Source organism: Gavialis gangeticus, unplaced genomic scaffold (genome assembly GCF_001723915.1).
Source record: "Gavialis gangeticus isolate Ggan-Ray unplaced genomic scaffold, GavGan_comp1, whole genome shotgun sequence".
NCBI lineage: Eukaryota > Metazoa > Chordata > Crocodylia > Gavialidae > Gavialis > Gavialis gangeticus.
Window position 1 is genome coordinate 51,260,813 of NW_017729027.1, and position 21,950 is coordinate 51,282,762.

The following is a 21,950-nucleotide window of genomic DNA, read 5'->3' on the forward strand; positions in this document are numbered from 1 at the left end:
AAGGCAAACAGTCATGTGAGGAAAGGGGATGGGAGGAGGAGGAAGAAAGCCATCAGCATGCACATTTCCACAGTAGTGGGGATGGTCTTAACCTAGGAGAGGCTTAAAAGCAGCCTGTGCGCTCCATCAATTTAGGTCTACAGTCCTCATAACCACAGATCCTTGCAGAAAAGTCTTTAAATTCCATAAATTAGCCATTATATACAGCTTTTTAAATACTGGGTGTGCCAGCAAACAGAAATACAGTAGGTGTGTCTACATGAGACACTTTACTGCGCAGTGGACTAAGCTACTGTGCACTGAAGTGTTATCATCTGCACATGCACACATTTACTGTGCAGGAAATTAATCTACTGCACAATTAGTTTACTACCTATATTTACAAGTAGTAAACTAACTGAGCAGAAGATACTGCACAGTAACACTCATGTAGATGCTAACTGGGAACAAATTTGCTCCTGGTCAGCCTAGGCAGCAGGGGGCCACAGGAGACAGGAAGCTATCTGACCCTGGCCCTGGCCCTGCTCAGCTCCCCTGCTCCCCCCAGGAGCTTGAAGTCAATCAGTGCCAGAACTAGAGAGCTCTCTGGCCCATCCTGGCTCCCAGGGTAGAGTTGGCAGCTCTGGAGGGCAAGCAGGGGCTGAGAACCCAGCCCCCACCTGTCTCCCACAGCAGCTCTGTGCAGTACAGAGTTGGATGCTCCAGGTAGTGGGCAGGGGCTGGGAATCCAGCATGCCATGTGGAGCTGCTCTGGGAGACAGATGAAGGCTGGAGTCCCAGCCCACACCCGCAGCACAGAGCTGCTCCAGGGACAGGCAAGGATTGTCCCCCCCCCACCCCCCTCAGGCTGCTCCCCAGAGCAGCCAGCTCCTTCCAAGCAGGGCAGCTGCCAGCAGGCCCTATGCTCCACTCTCTTCCCTGCCTCCCCCCTGCCAGGCAGGAGACTCGAGCCGGCAGCTGCCCCACACCCAGGACAGCTTCCAGTAACCCCCGGCAGGCAGGGAAGCCCTACCCCCCTGCACAGCAGGAGGCTTGCTAGCAGCTGTGTGCCTTGATGGGACAGAGCTAGGAAAGCTCTGCCTGCTGCAACGGCAGCTCTCTCCTCGTCCTGTCGACATCAGGTTCCCTCCTGATGTGCATGAGGGCAGGAGACAGCTGCTGCTACAGCCAGCAGAGCTCTCCTAGACCCATGCCCACTGGGACTGGCCCCATCCCCCTTGCCAGCCCACAGCTAGCACCAGGGGGAGCCTGGCACTCCTTCTGGCTGTTGCAGGCGGGCACAGCAGGGCAGAAGTGGCCCTGTACGAGACTGTTCCAGTAGGAGCAAATCTGCACCCCAAGATTGAGCACACGTCGACATGCTCGAGGAAGGCTTACTGCACAGTACTTTACTGCACAATAAGCCTACCGCAAATAAATAGCACGTTATAACAGAGGGCCTCCTCGGGGCCCGTCTACTAACGGCCACACCCACCTATTTTGGGCCAACCGCCCTCCTTCTCTACTGCCATGCCCTGTTGTTAATTAATTAATGATCTTAATTAGGCGGGAGGCTGCCCATTCCTGCCCCAATGTCAGGGGGCACTATCTGCGGTTCTGTTCCTCCCCAACACCGCAGCCCAAGCCTCGCAGATGGCATCCATTGTTGTCAACATCACCGGCCCTACTCTGGGCCCCAGAATCCTCCAGTTTGAATCCCACCTGGATCCCTCCACTCACGCGACCTACTCTGCCTTCATTCTAGGCTACATAGCTCCCTGAGTTGTTCCCCATTATGGGTGTGTGTGGTCCCCCCCCCCGGGAGCTTTGGCTACACTAGCCCTGGCCTCACCTATAGGCCAGTTGGAACCCCAGGCCCTCAGCTCCTGGTGTCCCTCGTGGTGGGCCCCTAGCCCTTTGACCCTTCCGGTCCTAACCCCAGCATTGCCCAGTCAGGGGATATCAAGACAGGTTCTCAGTCTATAGCCCCACCCTCTCTCCGGGGTCTACCTTCGGAACCCTACTAGCAGGTAATCCATCCAGTTGTGGAAGCTGGGGTTATTAAGGCGCCCCAACCCGCCTTTCACCAGGCTGGTAACTGGCCTGGTATTTCCTGGAGGATCCTGCATTACTGAGAGCCCCACCAGGCCACCCACTCCCAGCAGGGTGCAGTTTTAGGTCATGCCCAGGACCAGGAGCCTCCAAGCCATCCCCTACAGCTCCTGCCCTTACCTCCAGGATGTTCCAAGCAGGCTTGCAGCCAGGAGATGTTACTGCCTGGCCTGCCAGCAGCAAAATGCTCTGTTTATGTGGGCGGCCAAAGATCTAAAATGGCCGCTGCAATCAAGCACCTGCTTGGCTCAGTCCTTAAAGTGGCAGGTACCAACAGTGCCCTGCTACACACATGTCAATGCACCCAGTGTTAAAAAGAAAAAAAAAGTAATTGTGAATAAACATTTTATTCCAATATCAATTCTTATCAAAGCACATTTCCTTTTTTTCCCCTCTTTATTATTATTTTTAGTATGTGTGGCGGTAGTATATAGAGGCCTTAATTGGGTGTCAGGTTCCCACTGTGCTAGATGTACATAAAAAGAAAGTAGGAAGTTCTAGTTCCAAAATCACGTGTAAATCTTAAGTCCCTGGCATATTTAAATTTAATCATACAATGATTTTATCGCAGATCCTAGCAATCGTGCATCCTGCCATGCCAGACATTCAAGGTCTGTCATGCAAGGATGAACAATTGCTGGGATCTGAGATAAAATTCCTCAGATCCCATTATGCGTATGCTGGCGCAAACAGGCAACTTCACAAATGTTCATGTGCAGAGAGCTGGGGATAAGGGAGATCCCCAAGTGACAAACTTGTCAACCTGGCATCAAATTGCCTGTTGTGGCTTTAAATGTCCCCATGAACAGCGACTGGATAAACTCTCCGCGTGCAGAAACATTTAAAGCCATGCCGTGAAACCAAATATGTCTGGGAACATTTAAAGCCGCTCCTTGAAGCCTGATGCTGGGTTCCATGCCAAACATTCAAATTCAAGTGAGATGCAAACCAACAACTAAGATATTCATGCTTCTCTGAATGAGTTACCCTATTTACTCAAAAACAAGATGAGGTTTTTCTCTCCCAAATAACAGGGGAAGTCACTTGTCTTGCATTCGCATAAAATTTTATTAAATATATTGTCTATCATGAAACTGATGCCAAACAGCATGTGCTCAGTCATGGAAGCCAAGTATGAAGTTGATTTAAATGTAGCCAACACTGAGCATGAGTGTAAAGCAAGGGCCACACATGCTGATAGAAACCTACAACAAGAATAGGTTAGTACAGCCCATCTGAATAAGAGACCATATTTACTCAAATAGAAGATGACTCTGATTCTAAAACTACCCCCCAATAATTAGATTCAATATACAGAAAATGTATAAAAGTGTACTATATTTTTCCAGATATGAAATCTAAGCATTGGAGGTTTCCCTTGAATTTGTCCCCTTCCCATTGTTACAGCAAGGTAAATGCATCAGGAAGGAGGGGTGTCAGATAGCCCCTTTGCCCTCTGCCCTCCCCCCAAATTCTTCCCTCTGAACTCTTTCACTCCCACCTTGCTATCGGAACCTGCTCTCCCTAAATGCGTGGAAGTGAGAAGCAAATGAAAAAAAAACAACTTGTCCTTGAAATAAACATAGCTATAGCAATTTACATATATTACCCATAGACTTAGTTCACTCAGAAATTATGCATTTTAACTTTTTTTGAAACTGCTGCGAGTTTTAGCACAGGTACTCCATAAACACACTTTTAGGTAGCACTTTAGCACCTACTTAGAGAGAGTATTTTATTTTATTTATTTTTATTTAAATTTGTACCCACAGCCAAACTAGCCAAAACTAATGCCAAATCCGAGTGTCCAGAACCATAAGTAGCCCTACTACCAGCAAACATCCTCCACCCGCACCTGGGGCTTCAAATGTTTCCAAAACCTTTGGTGAGCATCCTACTTGCAGGCCCAAGCCCAGAGGCTTGGGGTTCAGACACCACCGAGTTTTGCATGCCTTTAGCCATAAGGCCCTTGGAACAAACAAGGGAGGAGACTCCTATTTCCATAAACTGGGCTTAAAGCCACTGTATCTCGGCAGGTACTGAACCATGCCAGAAGAGCAGTTCTCCCGGGTAGCACTTCAGGAAAACTGCCTTCCAGGACACAGGCACAAGGTATTTCCCCTGCCAGGTTAAGAAGCTACTATGTTTACTTAGAGAGAGTATAAGCTATTTATGATATTAGTCCAAAGCCAAAAGGGTCATTATTTACCATACAGATCACTGAGCTGGGCCCCACCAGAGTCAACAGCAATTCAAGTCATGGTGATCCTGCAGCTCAGCACTGTTCAGTATGTGTGGGTACGCCAGATACCCCCACAAATGATCCACGTGCTTATTACTGTCCACTCATGACTGAAACCAGGTGTTCTTATCATGAGTCCTCGGATCCTTCAAAAATGTACATGCAGATGAGGAATAGGGCAACCTGGTCCAGCTCCACCTCACAGTGAAGAAGCAGGAATCACTAGGAACGGGAAAGAAAAGTGAAGCTCAGCTGTGGGAGTGAAGACAAAGTCAAAACGTATGCAATGTAGTGGCTCACCATGACCTGAAAGAGAGTTGACACTATGGGTAACTGTGCTCAGTGGGCACGATGATGCATCTTATTCAGATAAATTGCACTAACCTATTCTTTTGGTATGTTCCCATCAACATGTTTGCCCTATGTGGGCCATATACTTTATCGTCATGCTCTGTGCTGACTGTTTAATCAACTTCATAGTTGGTTTCCATTACTGTGCATATGCTGCTTTTAGAAGCAGTTCAAAGACAGGCAATGTATTTAATCTGGTTTCCTTGTATGCAAATATAAGACGAGGGTTTTTTCCCCCATGCTGATTGGGGGGAAAATCCTCACCTTATATTTGAGTAAATACAGTATATGATAGGGCCCACTGAACACAATACCCCTCAGCTAACTCTCTTTGAAGTCCTGGTGAGCCACTACACTGGATCCATTTACTTCTTCTTCACTCCCTCAGCTGAACTGCACCTTTCGTTCCTATTTCCAATTATTCATATTTATTGACCAGCCGGAGAGGCTGGCAAACATCATCAAACAAGGCCCCAGACAGTTCACCCATATTTCCTCTGTTACTCCCTTTCCCAGCCTGTCTTGCCTCTGCGTGGCAGGTTTGCTATATTATGGCTTGATAAACTGGCTAAGGGTGAGGCAAGCTACAATTTATGCAATTAACATACTGATCACATAATAAATGTAACATTTTCTAGAGCCTTTATATAATTCTCCTTTAACATCCCTTCGAAGCACGTGGGAAGGGACCTCAGGAAACTTCTAGTACAAATGCCTGCACAGATGTAAGGTGTGGTATATTCCTAAACCATTCTAAATGTTCTTATATCATCAAACACTACAGTATGCTGAATTAAAAAGATAATGATAAACATTATCACCAATCAGAAACTATGGCATAATATGAAAGATAACACTGATTCGTTCTCAAAACAATTATATACTTTTGTATGCAGGCAGATTGCATAGTGCTTGTATTAGAATTGAGAAGATCTAAAAATAAGAAAATATATACATAATAGACATTGTTCTAAAACAAAGTAACTAAATAAAACTATAATAATTCAATTAGCATTTTGGACTCCTATTAGTTATCAAAGATTTCCCAAAAAGCATTTTGGTTTTACTGTGAGGAAAAAGCTCTAGCAGTATTCTGTGAAATATATTCTTTAATTGGAAGGAAAAAACTACAATATGTAACTAGCACTTGGAGTTTAAGGCTCAGCTTCTGTAGGCATGATTCTGATAAATGAATATTTAGGTACCTAACTGAATACAGCTCAGTCAGGTACCTAAGTCTACAACTCAGGTCTCCACATCTTGGCTAAGTACTACAATAAAAGGGCTAGTATCAGAACATGGGCACTGGAACCATCACCACCATTTGAGTGAAAGTTGATACAGTTGCTGTATTTTGCATTGAACTCTATGCTAGAAACTTGTGGCAAGCGTGGTCTGAACTTATCAACACTTATTAGCTTGTGCTTCTCAGGGGTCCTGGGGGCACTAAGATGGCGACAGATCCAGGCAAGTCCTTAAGCTGCATGCTGGGCAACCAGATAACTTTACTCATAGTATCATAGTGCTTAGGGTCAGAAGGGACCTAAACAGATCATCAGGTCCAACCCTCTGCCCCAGGCAGGAACGGGTGCCAGGGTCGTATCACCCCAGCCAAATATCTGTCCAGCCTCCTCTTGAAGACCCTCAAGGTAAGAGAGAGTACCACCTCACCTGGGAGCCCATTCCAGAGCCTGGCAGTGCTAACTGTACAGTAGTGTCTCCTGATATCCAGCCTGAACCTTCTCTCTAACAATTTGTAGCCATTATTCCTAGTAACCTGGCCTAGAGTGAGTGAGGATTTAGTTAGGGAGCTTCTGGAGGGGCTGGACGTCTTTAAGTCAGCTGGCCCAGATGATCTTCACCCTAGAGTCCTAAAGGAACTGGCTGGGGTCACTGCAAGTCCCCTGGCACGGCTTTATGAACACTCGTGGTGCTCTGGAGAGGTGCCGGAGGATTGGAAGAGGGCCAACGTGGTTCCCATCTTCAAAAAGGGGAGGAAAGAGGACCCGGGGAACTACAGGCCAGTCAGCCTTACCTCGATCCTGGGCAAGCTGTTCGAGAAAATTATTCTGGCACACATCCAGGAGGGGCCAGCAGGGAGCTGCATGCTCAGGGGCAACCAGCACGGGTTCATCAGCGGCAGGTCCTGTCAGACCAACCTGGTGGCCTTTTACGACCAGGTCACTAAATCATTGGATGCAGGGGTGGCAGTGGATATAGTTTTCCTAGACTTCAGGAAGGCTTTTGATACTGTCTCTCACCCCATTCTCATTAGGAAGCTGGGGGACTGTGGCGTAGACACCCATACAGTCCAATGGGTCGCCAACTGGTTAGAGAGTCGCACCCAGAGGGTGGTAGTGGATGGGTCCTTCTCGACCTGGAAGGACGTGGGAAGTGGGGTCCCACAGGGCTCGGTCCTTGGGCCCGCCCTGTTCAACATCTTCATCAGTGATTTGGATGAGGGGGTGCAAAGCACCCTGTTCAAGTTTGCTGATGACACTAAGATGTGGGGGGATGTGGGCACAATAGAGGGGAGCAACAGGCTACAGTTGGACCTAGATAGGTTACAAGGATGGGCGGAGGAGAACAGGATGGGGTTTAACACAGACAAGTGTAAGGTGATGCACCTGGGGAGGAACAATCGGCACCATACATACAGGCTGGGGAACTCCCCTCTTGTCAGCACGGAGGTGGAAAAGGATCTGGGAGTCATTATTGACTCCAAGATGAACATGAGTCGGCAATGTGGGGAGGCGGCTAGGAAGGCCAACTGCACCTTGTCGTGCATCCACAGATGCATCTCGAGCAGGTCCAAGGAGGTGATCCTCCCCCTCTATGCGGCACTGGTCAGGCCGCAGCTGGAGTACTGCGTCCAGTTCTGGGCGCCGCACTTTAAGAGGGATGTGGACAGCATCGAGAGGGTCCAGAGGAGGGCCACTCGTATGATCAAGGGACAGCAGGGTAGGTCCTATGAGGAAAGGTTGCGGGACCTGAACCTGTTCAGCCTTCAAAAGAGAAGGCTGAGGGGGGATCTTGTGGCCTGTTATAAACTGGTTAGGGGGGATCAGCAGGCGCTGGGGGAGTCCCTGTTCCCCCGAGCGCCGCAAGGAGTGACCAGGAACAATGGTCACAAGCTGGCGGAGGGAAGGTTTAAGTTGGACATCAGGAGGCGCTACTTCACGGTCAGGGCGGCTAGGGTCTGGAACCAGCTTCCATGTGAGGTGGTGCAGGCTCCCACCCTGGGGGTTTTTAAGAGGAGGTTGGATGACCACCTTATTGGGGTCATTTGACCCCAGTGCTCTTCCTGCCATGGCAGGGGGTTGGACTAGATGATCTGCTCAGGTCCCTTCCGACCCTAGAAACTATGAAACTATGAAACTATAACCCTGGGTGGTCTCCAGTGGAACAGAGCCTCCCCCAATTCTTGCTGGTCCCCACGGGTGAGCTTGTAAATGGCCACCAGATCCCTTCTCAGTCTTCTCTTGTGGAGGCTGAATAGGTTCATGCCTTTTAGCCTCTCTTCGTAGGGCCTGTCCCGCTGCCCCTGGACCATGCAAGTGGCCTTCCACTGGACCCTCTCAATGCTAGCCACATCCCTCTTGAAGTGCGGCACCCAGAACGGGACACAGTACTCCAACTGTGGCCTGACCAATGCCATATAGAGGGGAAGGATCATGTCCCTGGACTTGCTTGTGATGCATCTGTAGATGCACAACAAGATGCAGTTAGCCTTACTGATCGCTTCCTCGCATTGGTGGCTCATGCTCATCGTGAAGTCAACAATGGCTCCAAGATCACTTTCTGCCACTGTGTTGACAAGAAGGGTGTTCCCCAGCCTATAGGTGTGTTTTGTGATTTCAGGAATATAGAGGCAAAGAATTTGTTAAAGAGGTCAGCTTTTTTGTTTGTCACAATCACCAAATTGCCAAGCCTATCCTGTAGGGGCCCCTCATTACCCAGTGCAGCCTTCTTACTTCTTATGTATTTGAACAGAGGTCAGGAAAACAGACCTTACGACAACACGCTGAGAGCTCTTTAGCATGGAAAAGCACAGACTCAGGGGTGATCTGATGGCCACCTATAAGTTTATCAGGGGTGACCACCAGTATCTGGGGGAATGTTTGTTCACCAGAGCACCCCAAGGGATGACAAGGTTGAGTGGTCATAAACTACTACAAGACCATTTCAGGCTGGACATAACGAAGAAATTCTTTACTGTCTGAGCCCCCAAGGTCTGGGACAGCCTGCCATCGGAGGTGGTTCAAGCACCTACATGGAACACCTTCAAGAGCAAATTGGATGCTTATCTTGCTTGGATCCTGTGACCCCAGCTGACTTCCTGCCCTTTGGGCAGCGGGCCGGGCTAGATGATCTTCCGGGGTCCCTTCCAGCCCTAATGTCTATGAAATCTATGAAACTATGAAAAAGGACTTTTTATTATCCTTAATTCTGGTTGCTAGCCCTAGGTCCATCTCTGCCTTGGCCTTCCTAACAGCTTCCTTGCAGTCCTGAGCAATGGAGGTGTAATCCTCCTTGGTGTTAGCCCCTTGCTTCCACTGCTTGTATATCTCCTTTTTTGCCCTCAGGCACCCCTGGATGCCTTTGCTGAGCCATGGGGGCACATTGCTGAGCCATGGGGGCCCCCCTTGGTGCGCATTGGGACTGACTCCCTTTGAGCTTGGAGGATCACCTCCTTGAGGAATAACCACCCGTCTTGGACTCCCATCTCACTGAAGCTCCAAGACCCCAATGCCTCTCCTACTAACCTTCTTAGCTTATAGAAGTCGAGGACCTCTGCCTTGCTGCTTGCTTTCGCCACCCTGCGCTGGATAGTAAATTCCAGCAGGCGAGGATAACTGTCGCCCGGGTGGTTGAGTACCCGCAGACCCCTCACCAGGTTGTCGCCTGTGGCAAGGACCAAGTCCAGCAAGGCATTTCCCCTGGTGAAACTATGCACCTCCTGCGTTAGGTGGAGGTCCTGTATCCTGGCTAGGAACCTATGTGAGCAATCGGACCTGGCTCACTGCTCCTCCCAGCAGATGTCTGGATAGTTTAGGTCACTCATGACAACCACATACCGTGACTTTACAGCCTCCATGAGCTGACCGTAGAATTCCAGGTCCAGCTCATCCCCCTGGTGAGGCTGGACCAGCTCATCCCCCTGGTACTAGTAAAAATGTACATGCCTACAGCCTTTCAGATGGAGTTTCAGACATCTAATAGGTTTAACACTCTATAAAGAAAAGAAGATTTACCCAAAAAACTCTAATCAGAATGCTGCAGTAGCTGGCTTTAGATTGGGAGAAGAAGGAAGAAAAAAGCATTTAGGAGACATTTAGCATATTTTATAAAGAACCAGTTCCTTTAAAATAAAATACCCAGCACCCTATAAAATATACATATATTGATTATGAGTGCCTTTTCTAAAGGGTTGTCTTCTTACGTACATATTTTAATGGACATTAGTTGTAAATCTCAGAATCCTTATTACCTGTACAGAGAAATATCTGAATTACAGGAACTCACTTTACAAAACAAAACTTCCCTGAAAGACCATTGGAATTTTAAGACACAGGACTTACAATAGTATCTATGTAGCTGTTGTTGTTTCCAACTCTCCAGCCCTTAAATGTAACATGCTGACATATTTTCTGGTTTTAAAAGTTATGTATGACCAAACACATAACTAAAATAAATATGATCTTTTTTATCATGCTACTGATGCATTTCATTCTAGGGACATTTTTCACTCAAACTTTTTTTGTGAACTTTCCTAGCAGACAACTGAAAATTATTTAAATGCTTTCCCCATGATTGACAGTGAGGTTCTCTCTTTATTCCCCTTCTACATATGGCAATAACTAGCTACATATGTATCAATAGGATTAGTATGTTAATTTAAAACAATTTAAATAAAAGTACTGAAATAAACTGCAGGGACTTAAGCCAGTTTTCATTTATAATGATATAAAACAAAAGTAACTCTTCTGTAGTCAAAGGAGTTTTATCACTTTAAAGATCTAGGTATGTAAAATGAGAACTGGATCCCAACTTTCTAGTCAACACACTTGTCCGTGATTATGCTTCTTTTCCTTGTCTACTACACAGCACAGTGGAACAACTGAAATGTAAATCACAAACAAAAGACAAACATAGAAATGAAGACTTTGACAGAGATCATTTTTGGTTTTTCACATGCAAATGATCATAGAATTTTTTTTACTAATATCCCATTCAGAGCAGACGTGCAAGGCATGCAGGCAGAAAAATAATTACAAAGGCGTGCACTTTTCTTTGATAGGCAACCCAAGAGATGACAGCACAGAAGAGAAAAGGCACTTACAGTTGTTCTAGAGAGGCAAGTCCTTTAAATGCTTGCCTGTCAATTGACTGGATTTCATTCTTGTACAAATAGCTGAAACAAGAAACAATCAGTAATATTAGTACATAAACTAGAGCTACATTAAGTTGGAAAAGAAGAATTAAGTTGGCACATGGAGATAGTTTTTCCAACTACACATTAGAAAACGAAACAAAACACAACACATGTACACACCAAAAATACTTTGGTTCCTCGATAAATGGTCCTCTCAACTGCTAGAAAAGGAACAGACTGGGCCCTGCAGGCCTTTATACCAGTGCTGGTGAGCTGATGTTCAGTTGACTCTGTCTTGTCCTTCTGGAGGTTCTCCAGACCCTAATTTCTTCTTGAGCTTGTGGTACGTTCCCCTACATTCATCTGGATAAACTGTAGCTTCCAAAAACCATAGGCCTTCAGTTTTATGTTTTTCTTTCTAATACTTGGTTTGCAAACTGGACCAAAAATAAAGAAATTATAGAGCTCTTTAGATTATAATCTACCAAATTTTAAAATACTCATAGATGCATGCGTTTCAGAATATCAAGCATCTTATATTTGTTTCTTCACTTTAGGGGCAAGGATGCTAGGCATGCACTGGTACCCACATGTATGCTAACCAGACTCTACACATATGAGCACCTATTTGTGTATGTATGTCGTGTCATACGTTCATCTCCCAGAGAATGAAATTAAAAACTTCCAAGATGAATCAACGCAAACATTTGTGTTTATTATGTTTGATAGGGTCTAGTTAAAGCCTTATAATATCTAATGCTACTGACAGCTAAGATAAATCCCTATGTTCTCAAAAAATATGAGAGTTTAATAGCTGAAGCCAAATATACACAATTAAATTATCAACTGTACTTTTTCCATGAAATCAGCCCGAAACTAACCTCTTTGCCTTTAATATCATTAGCTTTTGTTATCAGGGTAAATGCTGTCTTCAGTTTTTTGGCAGATTGATTGGAATAGAATTCATTAGACATCTTATACTATGGATGGCATAAAAGGTAATGCAGACTTTGATGTACTAATGTTGGCTCTCATTTTGACAACGGAGTGACTCACTTGAGCAGCTTCCTGATGATATACAGTATATTCTGGGCAGATTTGTCAACATGGTTTCCAAGCTGAAAATACTGGAAAATTCCACCCAACACACAGGATGAAATCCTGGCCCTAATAAGATCAAGGGGAGTTTTTCCATTGACTTCATCAGGGCCAAGATTTCATTTTAGATCTGTAACAGAGCAACGTTTAGGAACATCAAGTAGGCCTTATAACATTGACTTTAGGGACTTTCCACATGCAGCAGCACAATTCTTATATGTTTTGAATTTATGATTTTCAATTTATCCATTTAACCATCCTAAAAGGTGGAATAGAATCTAACCTTTATTGTCTTCCCTTAATTAACTTCAAAATCCTGGTGCACACATGAACCTCACAATTCATTTGAAAGGAGGGTACACTGTAAATGAATTGTGGTCTGGGCAAATTCAGGATTTTCACTTTATACGCAGAGATGCCATTTGCAGGTAAGGAGAAGTTATTTTGTTTCAGAGTTGCCAATTTGGGGGATCATGGTAATTAACAAAATCTCTCTTTTCATCTTATCCTTATACATTTAAGTTCCTATTTTTCCTGCCATCCAAGTATTTTACATATATAATCTTCCATATGTTCTTCATCTTGTGGATCCTTAAAGAGCACTAGTCAAGCAAGCTGGACCAGACAAAATAACAGAGAAAAGGGCAAAACAAAGTAGTGACCAGTGTTGTTTGGGCTGATGTAATGAGAACTTGAAAGATCTGCTAGCCATTCCACTGCAGACCAGAGGAGGAATACTATTTCCTATCTATCTCCTAGAGCAGTGCTTCTCAACCTTTTTTGTACCAGAACCCATTTGTAAACATCAATGAGCAGTCTTGACCCAGTGTCCCCTACTCCCGACCCACTGCCCCCTACCCCCGGGTCCCAGTCCCACAGTGTGTTGGGGGGAAAGAATGGGGGGGCTCCAAGTACCCCCTTGCAGGCTGGAATTCTGCCAGCCTGCAAAGGAAAAACCACAGGTTTCCCATGTTATTTCTCCTTTAAAGAAGAATCCATTTTTAAAGTCTGCTGATCAATTTTTAAAGTTTGTTCATGACCCTTTCATATATTCTTGCGACCAACTTTTGGGTTGCAACCCACAAGTTGAGAACCACTGTCCTAGAGCTCATTACTGGCCCTTCTGGTCTGACCTTAAACTATGCCAGGACATAGATTTATATACCCTTCAGCAGCAGTCAAAGAATACTTAAGTGACCCTACTCCATTGTGTGCTCTCTCTCTCTGAAGACCCTGACTACATCTACACTGTACACGATGCATTTCAGAGCATCATCCTCAAACACACTGTGCTACTGTAGGAGGACAGCTTCCTAACCTGGAAGAAGGTCAACCATGTCTGAGGCACAAAGATGTTTAATCAACATGGGGACAGTAAGTGACATGATCACTCATTGGTACTAATTAGTCCACTCAAAGTGCCACACAAATACAACTACTGTTTTCCTGTTAAAAAGCACCCTGTCTGAAGCAACACAGGGTGCTTAAAGATGCCTCAGTGGAGCACAGTGAATTGACTAGATTGTGACCTATAATTCATAGCAATCCACAATGTTTAAAAGGACCATGTGCTGTAACAAATATACTACCTATACCAGCCCTTACAAGGCAGAGCTCTTTAATAAAGTATCTAAGAAGAAATAGAATGACATGAACAGTGAGACAGAAAATTCACAGTAACATAGCGACTTAATTTACACAAATCTATGAAAAATCAGAACACTCTGGAGAAGAACCCAAAATGTTTAACAAGCTCTTTTAAACTCAACTGTTTCCAGTATCTGGAGCCTTGCAAATATAGTTCTGTTCTTTAACAAGCATACCCTCCAAAGTTATCCTAGTCTTACTAAAAGTGTAATTCAGGACACAGCAATATGACTAATTATAAATTCTTTAATCTATTAAAACATCAAACTATAAGAATGTTGCAAATGATGGATAAAGCACTGAATTAAAGTGCATTGAGATTATATTTTACTAGTCTTATAAAAGATTTTATACTGCCATTATTACTTGCTTTCTGTAACACCTGCAAAGACTTATGCCATTTCCAGAAACACAAGAAAGGATGATTCCTGTCCAGCATACTTCACAAAGCAAAGCAGACAGACAAGTAAGCAAACAGAGGGAAGAGATGGAGAAAAAGAGATTATATATGATCTGAGCCTTCAAGAGGCCGATAAAAAGATTCAGTGTAGAAAGCACAGCAGAAGTGGGCTTTTAAGAGGGGCTTAAAAGTGGATATATGCCATGCAGACAAAGTTTAAAAGGTCACATTACATATAGGAGGTTGTTCAAAGACAGACAGAGGTGATTGTTCAGGATGCGTGCCAGCAAGTAATAAAGAATGATAATGTTCAAAGCCAGTGATGCAAAACTTAATGAGTGAGTATAAGGAAGGAAGGAAAACATACAAAACACTAGGACTCTTGGGTCCAAAAGGAAGGAAGAAAGACTTATATAGACCCATAAAGAGACTATCAGTATAAATTTGTGATGACGCCAGATGAGGAGGTACCTGGTGGATTCAGGGGAAACTGATGTGATCATGCCATCAAACACTGAGAGCATCAACAGCTACATTTTATATGCACTAGTTAGGATGAGAGGAGAGGAGAGGAGGAGGATATAACATTAGTTTCCCTAAATTTATAAACACGCCTTTTCTTCCCCTGCACTCTCTACCTTTCAAAACCCTACCACTTATTCTATCCCTTCTGCTTTGTTAGAAGCTTTCTCCATGTTCCTGTCATCTTCATTATTTTAATGTTCTTGTGCCTGGATTCAGACCACTCACTGCTCACTCAGTTAACATGCCCATGTTCTGTTGCTGGATTAAATCTTTTCCCAGATTAAAACAGACCATTTCTTCCTTGGTCTTAATTCCTTGTTCGGCTTCCTGTCTACTGCTACATAATCAGGCCCTTTGTTTTTAATGATAAGGTCATTTGTAACCTTACTCTTACCTACATATCTATAAGGCTAGGGACAGACACTCAAAAAGCCTGAGCCTAAGCCTGAATTGATTCAGTCTTTGCAGGTTAGTCTAACCTGCTAGGCTGAATTGGTTTATAACTGCACAGACATCCCAAACATACAGGCAAAGGTCTGCACTGGCTCAGGCTAGAAGCTGGGGGTTGCTAGACCAGCCCTCCAGTTCCTTCCACGGTACTGAGCTGAGGGGGACATGGCCAGACCTCTAAAGGATGCTTTGATTAGCCCAGCAGGGAATTGATAACAGTGGTTCTAACCCCCTAAGTCAGTGTTTCTCATCCCATTAAGGAAACAAGAGGGACATTGTCAGCTAGCTGTTGATTCTGTCTGTTAATTCTACAAGGACCATAGCCAGCATGTGGTCTGCTAGCTAATACACAGATACCTCCTCAGCAAGACAGAGGGGAGGAGGGAATTCCTCCTTAGCAGGGAGTGGTGATGGGGACAGGAGGAGCAGCCTCCAGTATGTGCCAGAACTGGAGCCAGAGAGTAGAAGGGAGTGGCCAACCCTGCTGTGGAGCAGAGCCCCACCCAGCCCAGAGAGTATGCCAGGATGCTGGGGGAATCTGATTTAATTTAAGCCAGCAAGGGGTCCGAGACAGACATTGCATAAACCAGTTTAACCCAGATCAGTTAAGTCTGATACTGCATTCAACCAGGTTTATCTCAAACCAGTTTCAGCCATATTCCAACTGGTTTACGTACACTGATCATCCATTCTGTTACAGATTTAAATCAGTTTCTGATCACTTAAACCAGTTTGTGTGTAATGTCTGTCCCTAGCCTTAATGTTTTTTCTACCAGTTTACCCTGAAACTCTCACCTATCGTTTCACCTTCCACATCCTCCTTTCTTCCACTAGCTTTATTCAGTGTGCTACATTACATTAGTATCCACATCCTTGTCTCTCATATCTACAAAGGAAAGTAGTCCACTACAGCATTACAGAAATCTAAATAAACACATTACATTTATTTTTTAATTCCCAGTCTTTCTGTACCAGTGCCAACTAATTTACCAGAGATGAATACAGATACAAATACCATGATCCCCAACAGAGACATTGCTCAGAAAGGGTAAAACATACTGCATGTATTATTTACCTCATATGGAGACAACGTTTGAATCTTTGTTTTAAACAGTGGTGTTTACATGCTCTCTTCCAGAGGGAGACCATATAGTCTGAACAGACATGGGAATTGGCTGTACTTTAGGCAAGGTTTGGATTATAGGCAGTTATTTTGGTGATAAAGAATACCATCCAGAACCAAGTACTTCAAACCGAAATTAAAAGGAAATAAGGGAGCATGCATATACATTCATGTGCATATATGCATACACATGTGCGCGTGCACGCGCACACACACACACACACTTGGTATCAAAGCAAAATAAACATTTTCCTAACTGCAAAGAAATTAATTTCTGCTCGACTTTTCTGAGTTACATTGTTAAACTGGCTAATATAGAGATCCCATATCAAATACTATAACAATGTAACCACACCAATAATTCACCGTAACATCAATGATTTAAAAAACAACAACGCAAACTAGTTTGACACTTACAAAAATAAAACACGCATGTATTTTTTTTCTCTTCTTTCATTTTATAAAAAAAAAAGATAGGATGGAATGTGGAGAAAAAACAAATTTCTGATATATTTATTACTTTAAGTATACAGAAAGTTTATCAGCCTTTATCACTGGTTCTTTACAAACTTTTAATTTTGAAAGTTAAAATATTTCTAGTTGTCCTTGCCACAGCACTCTCCTTCAGTCCCTTTAACCTTTCTTCCTAGGGAACAGTATAGGAGGAAGCACCAAGACAACTTTCAGAAAGAAATACCCAATATGGCAATTTTACATTTTGGAGATCTCCACGAAAATCTGCAGGAAAAAAAGTCTTATCCTATGTAAAATATAACTTTTAAAGTTTGACCAAAACTCATTTTCTCTCCAGGGTAAATACTGACCTTACTTATTCAAATACTATCATTTAGTGATTTTTTTTTAATTCAAAATAAAAATTCATGCAGATTTTCTCATCTGGTAAACATCTGCTCATGAAATCAACAGCATAACCTTAGGCCCCAACTCTAAAAAAAACTCAAGTGGCTTCACACATGAATTATCTAATTGAATTCAGAGGAACTAATCAAAAATAGAAAGTTACTCATGTTTGTAGGTATTTCCAAAATTAAGCCCTACCTTAGGGCTCCTGATAAATAACTCTCTTCATCCCACTCTTAAATTATCTCTTAAGAGATAAATAACTCTCTTCACTCCACCCCCCTTAAAATAGCCCATTAATCTTTCTGGGATTAATGGGCTATCTTTGCTTCCCTTGTTTAGAAGAGGGGTTTTTAACCTTTTTTAATAAGTGTACCCCAGCAGCTGGACAGAGAGCAGAGAGTGGCACGCGGCCAGATAAGTAGCAGGGGGAGTGCACGGCGAGATGCAGAGCAGTGGTAATGTGAGGTGGTGGGTGGCGGCCACCGCCACCAGGTGCAAGTTTCCCACTCCCCCCATGGCATCTGGTCAGCCAGGCAGCATCTGTGCAGCCCACAGAGGTGTGCCGTTGCCATTGCCCTTGCCCCCTCCCCAGCCCTGCTCATGGGAAGCGCAGCGCGGGGTGGTGGGAGGCAATGCTCCTTCCCTGCCTGCCTGCAAGTACTCCACAGGGCCTTCCCTAGTACCCCAGGGGTACCTCCGGTTGACAACCCTTGGTTTAGAACACTGCTGACATCTGCTTAGTAAACTGAAATGGTGAAAGCACTCTTAGCACATTGATACTACATAACCAAATTGTTCCAATTTAACATATTATGAATCCACATTAATACCTTTACTTCTGGTATTTCTTCTGTCCCTGCTCTACTGTTCTATGTTTACACTACATTCCAAAGTGAAATAATTGAAGTGCAAAAACGTAAGTGTAAAACAAATCTTATATAAGGTTAGGTTAACAAAACAGAGGCCACTGACAACTTCCATCTTTTTAACTGACATGTCACATCCAAAATTTTCAGGGAAGAATAGGAAAAGACCTTCTCCTCAACAGTGAAGTTGGGTGCATCTACCCATGCAATTAATGCTATATAAGTTTACTGAGCAGTATATTACTGTGCAGTAAGACAGCCCTGCAGCATGCTGGCACAGCCCACTCCAACTCTGTCACCAGAACCTTTGCCCACTGTGCAATGGCTCCTGTTTGCCACCCTACTCGCCCTCCCTGCCCCCCCATACTGCACAGCCACGTGGCCAGGCTCACCACTGTGTATGAGGCCCCCAGCTCCTATGTGGATGCTGATCAACCCCTGGCCCTCTGCCCAGCCCCTAGCTCCTGTGGCTCCAGTCCCACCGCCTGTGGGCCTGCCCAGCCAGCAAATACTGGTGGCTGCATATTGTTCAGTGCACCTGGGATGACAAGTAGTGGCTAGACTCATTCCAGATGGTCTGGTCTACCATCCAGCAGCTCCTTGACCAGCTCTGCCTGCACCTGGAGTAGCAGACCAACACCATGCAACTGTCCTTTCCTGTGGGGACCCACCCAGCTGTGTTCAAGCTGGCCACAACCGCCAGCCTGCGCTGTTGACCACCTTTTCAACATGTGCAAGGCAACTGCTGGGGAGGCCATCCTGGAGGTCTGTGGCATCCTCCAGGACATGCTGGGCACACCATGCTCTTGGTCAATGACCCCTGCAGCTGGTGCCAGGGTTCTGCACCCTGGCCTTCTCCCAGTGCATCAGGGCCCTGGATGGGACCCATATCTCTCATATCCACCCTGTGGCAACCACCTGTAGTGCAGTCAGTAGGGCTTTCATTCCATCATGATGTAGGCCATCCTTGACCACCAGGGCACCTGTGAGCACCATCTGGGCTGGCAGGACCCATGATGCACACATTTTCTGGAACTCCACCCTGCCAGCTCTGATGGAGAGCAGGCTCTTCGCACCAGGGCTGCTGGATCTACAGCTGGGTGAGGTGGCAGTTCCACCACTCATCAGGGACCTCAATTACCCACTCTTCCCCTGCCTCATGCAGCCTTACACTGGCCAGCTGGACCCCAGCCAAGCACGTTTCAACAGGTTCCTGGGCTGGACCCACGCACCGGTGGAGTACACTTTCAGTCACCTGAAAGGATGCTGATGCACCCTCACGGTCCACCTCGAGGTCGCATAGGGCACCATTCCCTGGGTCATCGTTGCAGCCTGTGTGCTGCATAACATCTGTGAGGCCCGGGCGGGAGCTCTTCCATGAGGTGCGAGTAGAGGCACAGCGGGAGCACCATCTATAGCAGCAGCAATAGCAACAAGGCCCCCCACCGAGGCCCCAAGCAAGCTGCACATCTGACAGCAGGGGCCAGGCCACCAAGTGGAAAAGGTGCTGGTGGACTACCTCCTCCTGCACCCCCTGCTATAGGGCACCTGGCCACAGACCCCATACTTACCGCACACCCCCAAGACCAAACTCACTGGGAAAAGTTTTCTGCAAAGCACATTATTGCCCTCCACAAACACAGACCCTGTCCCATCATCCCTCCCAAACAGATCCCATCCAACCCTACTCTGAACAATAGAACCCCACCACAGCTGGTGCCTCTCCCTTACAGCCGAGGACGACACTACTGTTGGCATCGATGCTCTTCTCCACATGTGAGAGGCCCGTAGCTGCCTAGCTGAGGGGGCACTGGCTGCTCAAAGTTTTGCACTTCCTCCCACCTAAATGCATATTGCAGGGGGGAAATTCAGGGGCCCAAGGGGAGCTCAGCTAGGCCAGGTGAGGAAGGAGGGGCAGGGGCAGGGCTGGGAGCAAAGGTAGGGGTGGAGAGGGGAGGGCCCTTATCCCAGTGCAGGGCTTACTGGGGGGGTGTGACCACTATGCCTGGTGGTCTGAGTCTGTCCCCACTGACGGTGACGATGTGTGGCTCCTACACAGAGCTGCTGGACAATGCCACGGACAGAGACCACGGTGGGACATGCTCCTGGCACCCCGAGGGATCCTCCCCCTACTGAGGCAGAGGCTTTGGCAGGCTGGCCATACTTGAGAACATGGCACAGCTCTGGGGAACACAGATGTGGTTCAGCTGCTGCATAAAGGGCATGGTTCTGCAGGCAGTCCTCAACCAGTAGTTGTGGTCGGTGACGCAGACCTCCTATGCCCATAGTGCCTTGACCTTTATGCAGCACTGGTGTGCCAACTGGTCGTGCCAGTACTCCCGCATGTGGCCCACCAGGGCCTCATAGATGTAGTTGTTGAAGCACCCAACCCAGGTGAATTGGCTGTAGCCCCAACCCACAGCACCACAAGTTCCGCAGTCTTAAGCTGGGACCACTTAGGCCTCTAGGACAGTGTGTGGCATCAGGGATGACGCCAGTGTGGCTCCTTTGATGGCCCTGAAGGGCTGCAGGTAAGAGTTCAGGTCTGTCAGGCCTGGGCAGGTGCCTGCAGTACACAGTGCAGGACAGGCAGGCATACAGTGAGGCTGGGCTGGGGGCCAGGACCAGGGTGCATGCAGGCTGCTGCGCACCAACGTGGGGCCACTTCTGCAGAACCCTGCGGCTAGAAGCAGGCAGCAGGTGGCACAGGCCCTTGGGGTCATTGCAGAGGTTTAAAGGCCAGGCTGAGGCAGGCAAAGAGCTGCCCCAGGCCTGGGGCTGGAGAAGCTCCGAGTCCCGTGGCCCTCGGGTTAGCCTGATGGTGGCCCCTTGTGGTGGGGCTAACTGGAAACAAATCTGCTCCCGGCTGGTATCTACACATACTACACTGTGCTAACTATGGCACAGTCAATTATTTGCAGGTAGTAATATTAACCATGCAGTAGACTAATTTACTGCACAGTAAGTGCCTGCACATAGAGATGGTGGCACTTTACTGCACAGTAAATTAATCTACGGAGCAGTACAGCATCTTGTGTAGACGTGCCCATTGAACATCTAAAGCAAAAATGGAAGATAAACATGGTAGAAAACTCAGGGAGGGGTAGTCAAATGCATTTGTTTTCAAACATTCATTGAAATGAACAGAGACAAGCATTCAACTTAGTCTCAGTTAGCACCCATTGATAAGAAACCAGAAAGCACTTGAACATAAGAAAACTAAACATTATGGGCTTGCCTGTACAGAGAAATTATTGTGTGGTTAGTTAGAGTGTTAATCTACACTACACTAGCTACTCTGCAGTAATTTCCCAGGTGGATACTCTTAGGGCACACTAAGAATGCCTTTGTGAGAGATTACCCACTCCACTGAACATAGTCCTAAATTACTAGAGCATTTTAATTTTTCACTCTATTTGATTGCACAGTAGAGTCCTTGTGTCAATAAGCACTAGGTCCATATAATAGAGAGGCCAGTCTTTGACTTCACGAGTTCTCTGGGGATAGACTTGGGAATTAAAATTCCCACTTTATAATTAGAAAAATGATCATCACTACAACTAAAGGCGGTTGGTCTCCCTGGGTAGGGGCACTGTCAGCAGCTGAAGTGAGTCCTCTCCTGACCCCAACTGTTTGTTTCTGTATCTTCAGGGTGGAGGGCAGTGGTGGCCAGCTATGAGCATGCTGTGAGGAAGTGGGGAACAGTTACAACTCTAGCCCCACCTACCCCATGGTTGGGAGCCATGAGGGGCAAGGTTAGAACTGTTTAGGAGGGATTTTGAGGGGTACGGGCTCCTGGGGGCCATGAGAATATAGATGGAGTGTCATGGATACCAAAGGGCTTTTGTGGGGAGGAGGATCTCTTGGGTGAGGAATGCGGGGTAAGGAAGGACTGGAGTATTATGGGGGCAGGGAGT

General features: G+C 46.0%; 1 protein-coding gene across 1 annotated transcript in view; it reads right to left on the reverse strand.

The window, feature by feature from the left end:
• PXDN (peroxidasin) overlaps positions 1-21,950 on the reverse strand; it is a 168,096-nt gene that overhangs the window by 128,726 nt on the left and 17,420 nt on the right. Inside the window, exon 4 of the mRNA XM_019520343.1 lies at positions 11,028-11,099. Within this exon, the coding sequence (XP_019375888.1) occupies positions 11,028-11,099 (72 nt within the window). The remainder of the gene's footprint in view (positions 1-11,027; positions 11,100-21,950) is intronic.